Here is a 17,167-nt window from a genome sequence, read left to right as displayed (position 1 = left end):
CCTTTATTTAAACATGGTAGTGCTTTCCTTGCATACATCATTAGTGATCTGTTGCACAGGTTACATTCAATATGGCCACATTTAAAACCATCAATAACATAAAACAGCTGAAAAAAGGGACTTTCACTGCAATTTAGAAGCAGAGCAAATAACATTTTTACACCAATAATACCACCCTTGGAAGAAACATTGACACCGAGTTCTTGTACACTGAAGCAGAAACATGCATTCTGCTCTGCAGGCTAACAGCTGGACTGCGGTCTACGACTGTCCAGTGAAACGTGATGACCAAATGGAATCTTAAAGCGACGTTTTACCGCTTTGTTTCCTAGAAAAATTGCTCAGTTCTGGCTTTAAGTTCGACAACGTCATAGTTTTCATGGTCATTTACAAGGTTTAGTTTCGTGACAGCTGGAATACAACAGTGTTCAAAAGCACACGGGCAGCATTTCTTCATGATTTAGTGCAAACGCACTGCTTTTGGTCTGAGAGAAGGGTCATAGGCAACAAAAAATTCCTTAAGATTATTGCTGACAGGCTGCAGTGTGTCATGAGATTCAGGAAATTAGTGAGCTTATGAGCAACAACAGGAAGTAAAAATACAAACTGTAAAAATCTGTCAAATAAAAATTCTCTAAATGTCAAAAACAAACTAGACAACACACTAAAATGTCTAAAAATGTCACTGGACACATTACAAACTGATTGGCGTGAAGTGACAATTAAACGCATCTCCCAAATTCTTGTGCAAAAGCATTTTCTGTAAGGAATATAGCTACTAAATATGAAAATATGATGGCACACAGATGTTTCCTTTCACAAAGGAGAAGTAAAAAAAAGACAGTTACTGAAGAAAATACGAGAAGAGACGAAAAAAAAACCTACATTCAGGCTATGAAGCCTTTTTCCTCTGAAGGTTATCTTCGTCTAAGTGCAAATTTCTGCCTCACAGCTCACAAAACAGATCATACAAAGATATTTGGTCACAAATGAGCTACAAAGACCCTTTCAATCTGGATCGGAGCAGCATCAGGGCTGAGTTATAGTGATCACAGGTATCATACAAACGTTCAAATCACGGTGGGTTTCCTAAATCATGTTTGAAACCCGAATTTTGTTTGAGCCTTAAGTTTTACAAAAAAGTCTGGATTTTCCTGTTTTCATGTTCCAGAAACTGATCAGATGCCTAAAGGCCAGAACACGTGTTGTGTAGCGCCACATGTCTCATGTTGATACCACCACAACAAGCAGAAACCATGTCATGCACCCAACATCTAAGTTCACTTCCAATTTTAATCAGTAACCTGAAAATGTATCGTCATCGTTTTTTCAATCATATATTTTAGCAGGTAGTTTACTTTTATCAAACATAGAGCTAAACTTCCAATAAAATATCTATTTTAGTTGTAAAGGGATAATGTAAGTGATTTCAGCTTATATCAGCAGGGGGAGCAGTTGCATCTTAAAGTGAGATTTAACATTAATTTCAACTATTAAACATAATTACTCTTACGTTAAATCGATAAACTACTGTCCATTAAAAAATACATTTTAAAAAATAGCCACAGTGGTACACATTACTGAAATTTGTCAAGTTTCTTCAAGAGTAATTTTCTAGCAGGATTTCATCGTGGAATTGTTTACAGTGCTAATAATTAACATAAGATATGCCTGTCACGTGACCATGTTGTTTTGGGTCAAGTTACCACAACATATCAAAAATTTGAGGGAATCAAAACAAAGAATTTTTTAAAAAATAGGTGTATACAATATGCATCATATGGTACCAGCGTGTTTTGGCCTTTAGGCAGGATTCGCAGAGACACGATAAATGGGCAATGTAGTATAGCCACAATAGTGACAATCAGTGTTAATGCCAGATAGCTTTGTTAGCATTCTTCATTGCCAAGTTAAACTGTTGTTTCCATTAAGCTGTGAGAAGGTAACATTGTTCATAGCACATTTAAGTTTGTTAGCATGATAACAGCCAGAAAGTTAAGGATAAGCTTATAATGGATGTCAAACTGCACTGTAGTTACATGAGTACAGTGGAGCCAGTAGCATAGTGCGACACTTGCTAATGGCATGTTTAAATCTTCCTGTTTGCATTATAGCAAAAGGACAAAAAGAAAAACTAGCTTACAAAAACACAACACTACAAAGGCTTTTATGAGATAAAGTTTTGAGGTTTGATTGCACAGTTTTTGAGATTTTGCTGTTAACACAGGATATAAGATACCAATTCTTGCTTTAGCAGCCACCGACAAATTAGTACCAGCTAATTCCTGTCATAAGTAACAAGATATAAAGGTGAAAATGAAATGTTCTGCTAGCTAGCCAGCACTCTAAGCAGCATTGACAATTTCTTACTTTTGCTAACAGTGTTTTTACACAATTATATGTAACTACAAACAACAATACCAGTTGCACAAAACGGATAACTTGTGTTTAACATCAAATCTCTGGTGGATTTGACTTTCCTGATTTTATTTTGTAAACTTTGAAAGAAAAAAAAAAAAATTTCGGTTATGCTAACTGTAAGGGCAACATTGAGCTTAAGCTAAGTGTTCGAGAGAACTGTTGGCAAATTAGTACTAGTTCATTCCTGGTATGTGTAGTTAGATGTAAAAGTGAAAATGAAACAGCTAACTGCATGCTAGCTGCAGCATTGAAGAAAACATTTATTCTTATATGGCACCAGAATTAACACAAGCTAAAAAAAAAAAAAAAAAAAGTGATAGGTTGTCTCTAACAATGGATTTGACTTTTATAATTTTATAAATTTAGGAAAAAAAAAAAAAACCTTTATGAGGTTAGACTTGCTGCTAGCATTGAGATTAAAGTAAGTGTTAAGGAGGAGCTGTTGGTAAATTAGTATTAGTTCATTCCTGCCATATGTAACTATATATAAAAGTGAAAATGAAATGCCCTGCTCTTCAGCAGCTCTGCTCTTCAGCAGCCCAAGCCATGTTGATCTTGCTAACAGCATATTTTCATCAGGCTAATTCTTTTTGTGTGTCGCTGGAATTAACATTAACTGAACAAATCTGATAAACCTGCCTCTGACATTAAATCTGTGATGAATCTGACATTTCTGATTTTATTTTGTAAACTTTTTATGAAAGTTGAGGCAAGCATAGAGATTAAGCTAACCGTTATCAGCAGCCTTTGGCAAATTAGCATTAGCTAATTCCTGTCACGTAACTAGATGTGTGAAATGAAATGTCCTGTTTGCAAGTCAGTATCGACAGCAGCCTAAACTACCCTTTTAATTCTGAAAAGATTGTATTATTTTTTCCATCACAACAACAGAATGTCTCTAAACCCTGCACTTCTGACTAACAGCCTCGGGATTAGCCATTTTAGCTAGCTACAGTCGGCAACTGCTACAGGAACCCAGTGTTTGAAAAATTATGAAATTTACATGTGAAATGAGAACAATCTGCTCTCTGATTTTTCCGGTCTCACATATTATAATGCAACCACAGTATTTAACAGAAAAAGCATTAAAGTTTTCAGGCACACCGGCCATTAGTGCTGAAACTCCGATTTCTTCCTCAATTCTTCTGCATAACTGCTAATCCAAATTATCTGCAGAGTGCTACTTTACCATTTTAAAATAGCCAGTTTGGATGTAGCTGTTCAAACTTAACTGTAACAAACAAAATAGGATTATTCACTATGAGTCTTGCTCAGCTGTTACCGTGGACCCTGCTTAATTCTGTGGGGTGCAAAAATACATCTGCGAGTAATAATTCTGTGGTGTGGAATAGAAGTTATTATGATGATGATGTTGGTAATTGTTTTGTGGGGTGGAGTAGTAGTTGTGATGGTGGTGATGATGATTCTGGACGTTTCCATAGGCGAAGAGGAGGGGAGCTGTGGAAGGTGGTGGCTGCTGGGCCGAGGCCACCCCTGCTGCCAAACTCCCATTACGCTGGATGGAGCCATACCAACTGGAAGGTGCCAGCTGGGGTGTGGTGGAGAGGACACTGAGAATGAGAAGAGAATATTTGAAAAGGAAGACTAAAAGAAGAATAATAAAGGTACAGTATTTATCGAGGCAAGTTTGTTTGGATAGCTTTTCATTTAACTGAAGGAAATTACATTGCATTAATCTGGGTTTGGATTGGACAATAGTATCCTGGTGAGATGGTTACGTAGATTTGAGTGTCATCAGCATAACTATGATAAAATATTATGTTGTTTTTCATAACTTGAGTGAGTGGGAGCACGTAGATGTTGAACAGCAGTGGCGCCGAAAGGGAGCCTTGGGGAACTCCACAGGTTATTTCAGTTCGCTCAGATTTATAGTTACTTATAGACACAGTAGTCCCTGCCTTTTCTATAGGACTCAAACCAATCAATTGCAGTGTGACAAAGTGTCATCCAGTTTTTCTGCTGGTTTTGAGTACCCACCTGGCCCGATCACTCCTGCTATTGATACTTCTGGAAAGGTCATCATCACTATCATACCGTCTGGGATTGTCAAAGAAATAAGCTCTGGAGCTAAAACTGTGGCTGTTTATCATTCCTCCAGGAGCCTGAAAGACACAAACATGTTCAAACTTGGCCATTATATTTAAGCTAAATTTTACATTTTACTGCAGACATTTGGCTTTTTACCAGATTTTGGTGGGGTCTCTGGACTCTGAAGAAAACCACGACTAGGCTGGTAGGTAGCAGCTCCCAGAAGAACAGAATGATACCAAAAATGATGTAGGCCTCACCGCTGATCTCCTGTACATCAGCCTTCATTAAACACACAAATATGTACATAAATAAAAAGTTTAATATGCGAAGATAGTTTTATTTAACTTATTTTCAGTTTTATTCATGAATATCATGAAAGGTGCTCCTGATGATTCTCTACTTTGTTTCAGAATAGATCATTAATTTTTTCTACTAATTTTCTTTACATTTTTTAGATTTTCTGCCTTTATTTTACATAAAACACAGATCTATTCTTATAACATGTCAATAATATTAACCCATGTTGGATATAATGGCCAACAGCAATCGCAGTTAAAAACCAACCCGCAGTTAAAACCATGACTTTGTCAGGAAAATGTCAACAGAGGCAGCAAACCAAGATGGTGGCAGGGTCATTTCTTCTGTTTTTAATTTATTGTATTTTATGTTAACCAAAAGTTGTGCTGATCATGAGACAGAATGCAATGCGAAAGTAAATTTTAACAGCTTTAGTTTTGTTGTGAAGCCACAGTTTCTGGACTCCGGCTTGTATTACAGCCATTTTATTTCAACCAGACAGACCTGAATAATTTAAAGCAAGTACATCTGTAAGAATAGAAATCTGTAAGAAAGACTAATTTGTAGAGTCAGATTATGGCCATGTCAGATATCCATTGGGGTTCAACAAATACCGACACAATGGATCTGTCTCAAGGCCTGAGCCCTGATGTAGGTCAGCATAAACACAAACACACATACACATGGTTATTTATAGCCAGACAAAGCCCTTTACCCCACTGAGCAATGCTCTCCCAAATCTCCTAAGATGGATTGTCCATACACTCACTGTCTGGCTCTTTAAAGCTTATTTCCCACCTAGAGTTAAAAAAGACTTAGTACCTGATCAGAGACGCTGTACCAGCCATAATTAAAGGGACTGGGTGTGTCCAGAGGGGACAAGGCCACCCCCACAAGGTTGTAGCAGGCTCTGGACGTGTAGAGGAGGATCACCACCGCTCCTATGGCTGTTGCTTGGCACACTGACGTACCCTGGAGGAAGAGTCGTGGTTTTAAAACGAGCATCAGTACAGAATTACTCTGGATTTTAAAGATAAATAAATATAAGCCACAGATGTGATCCAGATGTAAGCTGAACAAAAACAGCAGCAGGATGCTTGTGTGAAGCATACGCACACTTCCTGTTTAGCCAGAGTTAGCGTCATCAGTCAGTTAGCTGCTAGTTCTACTGAAAAGACATGGTTGTTCCCAAAATAGTCCCATCATTACTAAAACATAACGCCCAGTGGGACAGTCGGATAGTCTGATATGCAACAAGCAAAGTGAAACTTCCAAACACATAAAGGATTGGAACAAATGAAGGGAGATGGTGCGTTTTAGCCAAATTAGCCAAATCAACCTTTCTGATTGAATCGCTCTCCTTGTTAACCCTTAATGTTCATACTAACAAAAAGGAGAAAAATGTTTGTTTAACTTTTTGTTTTAGACAGGTATAAACAGAATAAATGTTTTTCAGTAAATGGTTGAGATGTTAAAAAGAAGTTAATAATAATGTAACAACAGTGTAATAGTAGTGTTATGACAAACAGTTTGGGTTTTACATACCCAAACCTGTTGGCAGAGATGCTCAGGCTGGTTTATTTCCACTACTTTTTATAAAGAAATTCATCAAACTCACTGCATATTTACCCCGACTAAATGATAGAACAGGACCTTAAAGGGTTAATAACGTCTTTCTATACAAAACAGCATAAACAGGCTAAAAGTTTGGGTGGTTAAAAGTCCACCTAAAATTATTAAAACATTCAAGGAATCTGAAGAAACCTATGCATGTTGGGGAAAAAGCCAAGAACCAGTTTTGAATTACTTTAGTTCGTCAATTAAAAGGTAAGACCACAAACAATATCAACAAGATCAATCAACCTTTCTTCTGGGACTGGGTTTGTTTATTTATCAAAAGACAAAAGGTTTAATGTCCTGATTGATCAGACTGGAAATGCCTTTTGGAATCGGAGTCTCCATGTCCTCCAGGCTACGGAACAGAGGAGACATCTGGCTTTTTAATCAGAGTGGTAACAAGCCGGCGTGTGCGATGTATGGGGTGCATTCATGCAAAAGCTACGTCTGTAAAGGCAGCATTATCGTCACATGATGTACACGGCATTTACACCAATGTGTGCATTTCAGAGAAACCTAAGGAAACCAACCATGCTGTACGCATCCTAACATCACAAGATTTATTTTTTAGGCCTCTGCTCTAAAATGGCAAATTAGTTTGTGTGTTCTTGTTAAAGAATGAAAGAAAACGGCACAAAGCAAAAATAGCAAAAATTCTGGCTTGTCGAAAGAAACAATGGATTTCAAGATGAAATGATAAAGTTGTAGCTTTAAATCTGTGGATTATAGTCCAACATGAAGACATTTTCCCTGCTAAAGACGACCTGATGAGAAGAATCAGAACTAAATAAAGAGGTTTAGTGGAGGCGGTTGGGCGAAGCCTCTAAATGTTCTACCTTGGACTCGAGGTAAACATTGGCAGATGACATCTTGGCGATCTTGAAGATGCACACGGCCAGAGATATGGCACACAAGACGAAAAGACTGTCGTTGATCAGGACCCGGGCCAAAACTGCGTGTCTGATCCCTCCATCACTGCGGACAAAAACAAGTTCATCTTTCAGTAAAGCTTCAGGCCTTTTAGGTCCCGTTTAGGTCAAACTGGCTGTAGAAGCTGAATCCCAGTCAGCATGCCGACATGATGCGGTCGGGATGTCGGAACATGAGGCCACAGTAACCATTTACCTTCTATTCCAACAAAACCAGCTTCATCTCAGCTGATTTCTGCATCAGAAACATCTTCTTGGCTTTATTCCAGCCATAGAGGATCATTTTTCTCCTTTTCAGATCATGTTGATCTTTGGCTGCTCCTGATTGGACGTTATCATCTATTTAAACTCTGATTGGTGGAAAGTTGCTGTTTCTAGGTGAATATAGACTTCTCTTTGCACCATAGTAGTAATATTGATGAAAACATGGTAAATATTGATGTCATCATGTGTCATATAGAGTCTCTGAATAAACTACATGTTGCATCTGGAAAAGGAAATAAACAATCGGCCAAACTAGCCGCAATCGCTACGGTTACATGATGTTTTTTAATTCTGAATTAATAATCTGGAATTAATAATATTAAGGTATTCTCCTACGAGTTTACATTAAAATAGTAATTCAAAATGAAGGTTTACATGAAATACATCTTCACTTAATTCCTCTTTAGAGCGGCGGGTTGGGAAGGGTTCTGATTGGACAGAGGGGGCACGTGACGTATGACGTAGACCAGAAATAAACAAAGTTCTCTCCCTGCTTCTCGTCTTTTCAGTCGTAACTTGTAAAAACTACATAATAAGAACCAGTTTCACCGCTATTTTTATTATAAATGTGAAGTAGCAGCTCAACACCAGCATACTACTTCACTTTCTGCAGCAGCTGAGAAGGAGAAGAGAGATAGACCACCGAACACGGGAGGTAAAACAAGGCGCGTCATCGGGACAGGACAAGGTAACGAGCATGCTCAGAACGACTGGAGTTAACTTAGAGCGGAATGAAGGTTTACATGACAGAAGAATTAAATAGTTCGGGATTAAAATGTGAATAAACCAGACACTTACATCGAAATTCATTCATTCATTCATTCATTCTCTGAACCGCTTAATCCAATTCAGGGTTGTGGGGAAGCTGGAGCCTATCCCAGCTGGCTTTGGGCGACAGGCAGGGTACACCCTGGACAGCTCGCCAGTCCATCGCAGGGCACTTACATTGGAATTAAGTTTAATTCCGAATAAAAATTAGCATTAGGACTTAAATGTTTACATGGTCATTTTTCATCAGTTTAAAGTGGAATTAACTTTTATTTGGATTAAAGTAAAATTAAAACTCCCGTCTAAACGCAGCGACTGTTAACCTCCGGGACGGATAGAAATGCTGTAAAACATCTGAGCTCATCTAGGCTCAGATATCCGTCACAGTTCCAGATGACCAGTGCTGGGAAACCGTGCTGGAGATGGAAAAGAAGTCAGACAGTTGTGAAATCAGGAGGCGCGAACAGCTTTGTTTGGTCTCTGCTTACCTTGGCAGTGCAGAGTGTTCCAGAGCTCCTTGCACCAATAACGCACAAGTTAAATTCACCACCAGGAAAAAGATACTGAGACACAAGAAGAACAAGCGCAGAGGAATCCTGACGGCAGAAAAACGGCGGTTAGTTGTTAAAGTTACAGCTAAACGTTTTCAGTGTGAAACAGGGACTTACTTGTACTTGGTGAGCTCGGGTGAATACTTGGCCTTCGCCTTGAACATCACCTGAGAAAACATGAGAAAAGCCAGATAATCAGTATAAAAACAACACATGGAAGTTTATTCCGACCTGAAGGATGGCAGAAACAGCAAGAACGAGAAAACTAGGTTTGGTTTAGGAGCAGTGAGCTTAACGGAGCTCAGGGAGATTCCTGCATGTGTGGAGCATGTATTCAAACAATACAGCGTTAAAAAAGCCAACGTGACTAATAGTGTTTATGTTTGATGTCACGGTTCCTCCTGCAGGGGAAATGCTGATTAGCAGGGTTTAAAATCATTTCATCACCCCAGACTGTATATAAAAGACGGGCGGAGCCTCCATGACGTCACCCGTAGGTTTCTGAAGAGCTGAATTGAAGCTCGGTGGGCGGTTCCTACCATCACCATCTTGGCAGGGGCATGTATGTCGTCTCGTCCCGAAAATACAAATATGGGCAAAGAGGCGGAGCTGAGAGGGGGGCTGTGAGCGTCATGGTGGATGATTGACATCGAGCGAACTCCGAGCTTTCTGTAGCTAAGAGCTAACCGAGCTAACCTCGAGATAACACGACCTAACCAGCTAACGGAGGTAAGCGGGCTAAAGCTAAGTCACGTTGTTAACCGGCTAAAAACCGCGGTTGTTCTACGTTCTTCTGACTTGAAGAAGGAGATCGGGTACCTGTCAATCAAAAAGACACGCCGCTAAATATGCCGAACTTCGAGGTTAAATTACTTTTAAATGGGTGAGTTAGAAAAAATTCCCTCCTCCCACAGTTGTCATGAAGCTGGACCTGACCTATTAAACCTAACATGGATTTTTGAATGGATTCTAGTGGATGAAGGGGGAACTGCAGTTTTATGAACTTCCGCATAGGTTTTACTTTGAACCGCCAGAGGCTCCGTTCATCTTTCATATACGGTCCATGATCATCACACGAAAATGAAATGTTTCCAATGATCTGCATTATTAAACGATCAGCTGATCGGATTAATCCCTAAAATAACACACATGCATCGCTGCCTGGGTGGCAAACTAAAGCAAATTTAATTTTATACTCATTAAATATGCATCATGAAGGAGAAATGGGCACAAACGAGTGCTTTAAGCTCCTGAAGCTGAAAGAAATGTCGGAAGCCATGATGTTTAGTCTTTTTGTAGTTCATTTGTTTACATACATTTTACACTTTAACACCTTATGAATCATGTTTGATACAGTTTCTGAGACGTTCTGCAATATATGACAACCATACAAAAATGATTTCTGTTATTTAATTATTTAACCTTTTGTTAAAAATTTAGACTATGACTTAAAATAAAATAAAATCTCCCCAGTTGTTCTTGGGAGGGTTAAAAAGGGTTAAATCCTGAAACGCGTTTTATTTTATAAGTTGGAACTCGGGAATTTCTGCCTGACTACACTGTCGTTTCTATTACATGTATTTGCTAAATAAACATGATGTTCGTAAGTTCTGACAAACAATTGCTATTTGCAGGTGTTTCCATTGAATACTGTTTAGCACGTTAGCCTCAGTTCTCGTAAAATCTGAGAGAAACAAAATTTTACAAAAATTGCGGCTTATGGGAGGTAGCCACGTAACGTTATTTCTGGCTTTTCTACTTGCTGCAGAGAATTTGCAATGGTTTTCCGAAGCTTTTGTTCGTCATTTTCTGAAAGTCACAGTTTATTCCAACCCACGCTATCTTTACCGGAAATGAACTGGTCACATGACCCCCCACATCACGTCCGGCGACACTTAAATGCAAAACAGGTGTTTCCACTTTACTTATGCGATATATTTCTATGTCAAAACATCTGAAAAACCGCCTCACAAGAACGTGAAAAGCGACATTTGAGACTTTTCTTTTAGAAGAGTAGGCGCTTCTATTTGCGGTTTTTATTGCGATATTAAGTTTTTGCGTAGTTCTAGGTGTGATGGAAACGCAGCTTGTGAGACTAATGAGTTCAGTATATGCGGTTTTCCTGCAGAGCAGGAAACGCTCCAGAGGTTTTCCATGTTTCCCGCATCAACATGCCTGACTGGAATGAATGGGTCTTTGTGCAGAAGTTAACAAGCTGCTGGAGCATTTTGACTTGAATGTGGCGTTGGAGCAGGGAAACATCTAAAGCCTGCAGGAGCAGAGTTTGACCTCCCTGCTGTATGATGTCGGAGGATCCAACATCCACAGCGTCTGAGCACTGAAGCGTGGAAAAACATGAAAAAAAGGTACTTTTCCTGCCCCAACGGCCTTTTACTGCTTTGTATTGATGCATTTGTTCGTTATGTCGGCAAAAGTTCCACAGTGCGTGTCCATATTTGTTTATATATTTGCATAAGATGTAAAACAATCTCATTTAATTTAATTTCTGCACATTTATTCTCATTACCGACACCCACATGATCACATTGCACAGATGATTCTGAGCTTCCTGGTGGTTTATTATGTTATTTGCAATTAATCCCAAACTTTGCTGAACCTGCAGGTCACGTTGCTGCAGACGTGTCATCAGCAGCAACTGTAAAAATATCTTAAAATGATCAGCTTATGTACACAAGTCAGCAGGTTTGATCCTGTAGATGTTTAACGATCTCCAGTCTGTTCAGCGTTTCAGGACAGTCGGAGGAAACACACTTTTTCTGCTTTATATAGACGAGAATTCTTCTTAGAAGTTTAACAAACCTCATCCGTGTGTCACAAACACGAACACGCCCTGAAACACATGACCGGTCAGAGGAAAAGTAGGTCAAAGTCATTAGGAAGCAAACTCATGCAGATCAGGACATGTTTTCTGTCACAGCTTCAGAGAAACATCAGCGACCGTTCCAATACGTCTCTGCAGCAAGCAGTAGGAGGAAGTACATGATGGGTCAGATCTGACTCATCAGAAAAGCAGCGTTTCCACACGCTTGTGTCGGGCGGCCGTCGTGTGACGCTCATCTGCTGTCAGGCCGTGTACCACATTCATTCCTGTCAGGGAGGTCAAAGGTAAATGGTGCGTTTGTCACTGAGGTGCTAATTCAAAACTGGCCTCGTGAATCATTATTACGGCTTTGCTACGACATTTCTTACGTTCTTCTATGCCTGCATGCATCAACTTCATGTTGAAACACTTCAGTTTGAAGTTCAGTACAGGAACCTTTCCTTCACAAGGCCCATTTTCTGACAAACCCAAAATAAATGAAGTAGAACTTCACAACGATGAGGTTCTGTTGGTAATCCTGGTCTACAGGAAGCTGAGACGTGTCAGGTAACCACAGAGGGTTACACTCAACATACGTGCTGCTGACTCACAGTAGATTCAGCTGGAAAACAGTCGAAAAAATAGGGAAATGGCCGTCCCTTCCAAAAGCAAAGACCACCATTACTTTCAGGGAAAACCTGGGAACAGCAGCCTGATCCACCTCGGAAGTAGTAAAGTAATCCCTGGTATTACTAAAGCGGTCCTACCAATAAGGAAAGTAATACTAGGATATTTTGCTTCACAATTGTAAAATCATTTTTCTTTTTCATATAAATAAAAATAATCCAGTATAAAATTGTCTTTTTTATATTATTTTTATTGATCTTTTCCCTTGTCTTGTAGGGCTTTATAGCAGCTGATGGTCAGGCTACTGTTTTTTTTTTTCCTTTTTTTTTTCCAAACTGAAATCAAGGAAAATGACAAGCAGAAAAAGTTTCGTACATTTTTACTTGTTTTTAGTCTACAAAAATAAGATATTGAATCGTGAGAACAGCAATTTAAATCAAATCGACACCCAAAAAACTGGACTCGAATCGGGACGAAAGCATATGGTCACAGCCCTAGTTAGTATCCTTCGGAATTGGCGAAGTGGACCGAGTAAACTGGTCCGATGAATACGTAAAGCGGTCCTAGGAATGCACAAAGTTATCCTGAGAACTGGTAAAGTAGGTTTACAGATTAGTAAAGCAGTCCTAGTTTTTAGTTCAGTATACCTTGGAATTAGTGAAGTAGTTGTAGGAATTTATAAAGTAAACCTAGAACGAGTAAAGTTGTGTCCAATGAGAAACTCTGCTACAGTAGAAGGTAAAAAAGTCAAGCTGAGCAGTTTCCATGTGTTTAATAGAGGTGTTCGCAAGTAAATATGTCAGGAAGCCATTGGCTGATGATGGACACCACTATCAATGGTCAGAGTCAGGAGAATCCAGGGATTGACCCCACATTCGCCTTAGAAACACCATGAGGGTCCAGAGAGACGTGGAGTTCAAGATGGTTCATGACAAGAACAGAGAATACTTCACCATAAAAACCTTTTAATCTCCATAAAAAACTAGCAGGACCTTCTTCTCCATGGAAACTAGCTGGGCCTTCGTCTCCATGGAAACTAGCAGGACCTTCTTCTCCATGGAAACTAGCTGGGCCTTCGTCTCCATGGAAACTAGCAGGACCTTCTTCTCCATGGAAACTAGCAGTTTTTACCCTAAAAGTGAGACGGGATTTTTGATGGAAAAAAAAATCCATTATTCTAAATAATTAGCATGTATATTTTCATTTTATGATGATGTGAGGGGTCAAAATAACTGTCATGCAAATGGTAACAACCAGGCGGCCGAAGAGCAGTATTAGATTGTAAACAAAAGCTTCAGTGTTCGACCAGAAACAGAAAGTTTAGCTTCAACAGACGACATAAATGAAAGAGATACAGAAGCACAAACATGACACAGAGGTAGGTCGTTGATGCTGTTGTGCTTTTCGCAGGTTATGCAGGGCTTCTATCTGGGAATAAAGCACATCGTTCCCAAGAAAAGGTTCCAGTTCCCACTTCCAGGACTCGCCGTGTGTTTCCGCCCCAGCATGTTGGTCTAAACGGGGCCAAAGAATCCCTTCAGACGCATTAAAAAAAGCAACTGATTGCCACAAAAATACCGACAGATTGGGATCAATTCTGGCATTGTTGTTAGACTGCGAGATAGCTTCCAGTTTGACTTCTGGAAGAAAACGTGAATCTGACACGTTTCTCGGTCTGAACTAGTCGCACATACAAACCACAAGCAGGAAAGGTTTGTTCGGCACATAAATTCCATTTTAAAGATATGATGTGAGGATTGGAAGAGCTGGAAGCTCATTTAGTCAAATGCCAAATATGGGATGTGAGTAAGTTTTGCTGCTTCATGGAAAGTTAAATTTAACATTTTGTCTTCTACTTGGAGCAGGTTTAGGCGGCCATGTTAATTCAGCGGTCATATGACACAGTGAGCTGCGTTACCAAATGACTCTTAGACAGAAATGAGTCGAATTTCCTTCCTTTTTTATTGGACATGACCAATAAACACATGCCCCGCTGTGGTTTTCTTTGAAACAGTGACTGCAAACATGTACATGTGTAGCTGCTTTGAAACGACACACAGGTTGAAGTCTGGAGTTCACACTCAGCCAGCAACAGCAAACACCAACCAGGGACAAGTGCTTGAATCTAGTCTAAACGGGAAATCCTGGGACTCTCTCCACTACCACTGAAGCACCGTCCACTGCTTAACTTACGCAACTGTACTGTTGTCCAAATAAAATGGAAGTTCAGCGTTATTTCACTGGGATACAAACACAGTTCAACACACAGACTGTCAGCAGCTTAAAACATGTTGACCAGATTACAGAACTGGTTGCATCTTATTTACTTTTACAAAAACCTGTTTAATGTGAGGAACTACTTTATGGTAGGGAAGGATATCGCTAAAAATCCCCCGATTCATTTACAGATATTTATGTTAAGAAGACCAATTGTTTTTCCAATATTAAGAATCTTTTTGCATAACTATTTTGATTAAACACCTGATGTGTCTACAAATATCATCTACATCTACCCGTCCATTAGGACGGGTAGATGTAGATGATAGGATAAACATTAGGTGTTTGTTGAACGTGGTGGAGCCTGTGTTCTTAGCGTTAGCTGCTAATGTGAAAGCCCATGATCTTAGCATTAGGTATAAGAAAATCCATGTTTTAGCGTTATCTGCTAATGCGAGAGCCAACGGTCTTAGAATTAGACATCAATGGGAGAACCATGAATTTAGCATAATCTATTAACATGAGAGCCCACAGTTTAAGTGTTAGCAGCTAATTGGAGAGCCTACGGTCTTAGCATTAGCATTAGCGCTGCAATCTCCTGGTCTTAGTTTTAGCTGCTAATGTGCAAGTTAATAAGCTTCTAAGTAGCCCAGTTTACAGGTGATCCACTGGTGAATGAAAAAACACAATTTGGCAATAACTTGCTGAAAGAAGGGGGATTTTGGACTGAAAGAAACAAACCAGAGAAGAAGAGGAGCAAGGAGAGAACAAAGCATAAACTGCCAAAGTAAAAGTTCCCAAAAAAGACAAAAAAGAAATTGAAAACAGCAAAAAACTTAATGGTCTTTATTATCCTATTTCTTCTGATGTTTTTGGGCAGTTGTAAACAACTTTATAGTGGTGCATTAGCGCTACCAACCAGGGTAAAAACACTGAGGTGAACTCTGAACTCAGCCCACTGGTGGATGAACTTATTGAACTACTATGGCAACATAAAAGTATGATGGCGGCAATGTGACAATAGAACGGACATTCACATTTATGTAGTTAAGGGAGGATAAATGGACCTTAAGACGGGGTATATAGTTGCTATTCTGTTGGTTGCAATTCGTCATTCGTGCCACTAGGTGTCAGTATATTCTACATATGAGCCCTTTAATGTCAAAAGCAACAAACCAAAGCATTCGTCATCTTTCTCCTCTTGAATTTAGGCTACCAAGTCAAAACAGTTTAACTTTATCCTTTTTCTGTGATGTTAAGTTAAAACTCAAAATTTATGATTTCTGACTTGAAAAAAATGGAATCACAACATCCTAAACAACCTGACCTCAGCCGTTCCCATAAAAACAGCTTTAATAATATTTGCAAAAGAAAATGTAGCTGTTATATCTGAAGTAAAACATCAAGCTTGATACTTTGTGTGTCCTTCCAGTTATTTAGGTCTCACAAAGGGTAAAAAGCTTTACAGAACTGGTGACAGCCACGACTTTCCCCCCATACTGTCACGCAGAGGTCAAAAACGTCAATTTTAAGTTGTCATTTCTCAGTTATGAGGTACAAAACATGCAGCAGCCGCATGTTTACTGGAAATACAGGGATTTTTGTACTTGCTGAGACAACAAGGTTCCTCCAGAACGGGTCTCCAGAGGAAAGAAGGGAACATGAGGATGTGTGGAGGTGTTCAGCCTTACCTGTGTGAAGTAGAGGTTGAGCAGGCAGAGGGTGAAGAACTGCAGGCAGACTGGGCAGCAGTAGAGCAGCCAGTAGGCCAGAGGCTGCAGCTGGTTGGCCTGCACCACATTTTTAAAGTAGAAAGAGAAAAGGGTCGTTCGCAGCGCTGCCCACAGCAAACACAGGAACAAAAACACGCTCTGGTAGCTGAAGCGCTTGTGGCCGTAATGCAAAATGAGCCAAAGCTGCAGGTACACGAAAACAAAGAGGAAAGAGTACAGGACGGTGTAGATGGTCGTTAGACTCAGCTCCAAGGTTGGGGAGATCGCATCTCCAGATGACTCCTTCAGTGAGGTAAACAAATGGGAATCGACCTCCTCTCCTGTCGAAAACATCTCCACCACACCAACAGAGATGCTGTGCAGCCAAAGACACTAAAAGTGGGTCAGACCTGCGCTAAATGGGTGACAAAAACACGATGGTATTCCTGTGAAATGAGGCGATAAAAGCAGTTTCTTCTGAAAAGAAGTGTCATTATTAAAGTAAGACTGGGTTTAAAACAGCAAAAAGTGCTGATAAAAAGAAGAGAAATGGATGTGGGTTTAAAAGGCGCTGGGATTAAAATGAAAAGAAAGAAACAGGAGAGGTGCCCCAGTGATTGTCTGCAAAGCTCCTCTCTGCAAAAAACAACTTGAGGGGGGGGGAAACCTCCAGATCAGCTGTGATGCTGTTTTAAACCCACCCCCTTGTTCACAAGTAGACGGAAACTAGCGCTGCTGAGGCCGCCATTTTGGCTCATTAACACCACTTTATTGATGAGAAACAGCTGATCGCGGAGCCGCAGATTCCAGCTAGTTTCCGACATTAAACTCCGGGAGCATAAAGTCCACGCCCACTTTTCCAGATTATAATTCCATTGGCTAAAACAGCCA

The 17,167-nt window shown here is 39.8% G+C and overlaps 1 protein-coding gene across 1 annotated transcript; it reads right to left on the bottom strand.

Annotated features, from left to right (window-relative positions):
* Window positions 1–3,715: 3,715 nt before the first annotated feature.
* Window positions 3,716–16,630, bottom strand: gpr137c (G protein-coupled receptor 137c; the record flags this gene model as incomplete). The annotated part of the gene is made up of 8 exons (XM_079263615.1): window positions 3,716–3,992; window positions 4,420–4,544; window positions 4,627–4,752; window positions 5,593–5,742; window positions 7,224–7,362; window positions 8,837–8,944; window positions 9,017–9,066; window positions 16,256–16,630. The coding sequence occupies 8 exons, from the start codon at window positions 16,628–16,630 to the stop codon at window positions 3,716–3,718; spliced, it is 1,350 nt and encodes a 449-aa protein (XP_079119741.1).
* Between the last annotated feature and the right edge of the window lie 537 nt (window positions 16,631–17,167).

The sequence above is a fragment of the Telmatherina bonti genome, assembly GCF_933228915.1.
Source record: "Telmatherina bonti genome assembly, chromosome: 24".
Taxonomy (NCBI): Eukaryota; Metazoa; Chordata; class Actinopteri; order Atheriniformes; family Telmatherinidae; genus Telmatherina; species Telmatherina bonti.
Note: the sequence above shows the minus strand (reverse complement) of the source record. Positions and strands in the feature narration are given on the sequence as shown.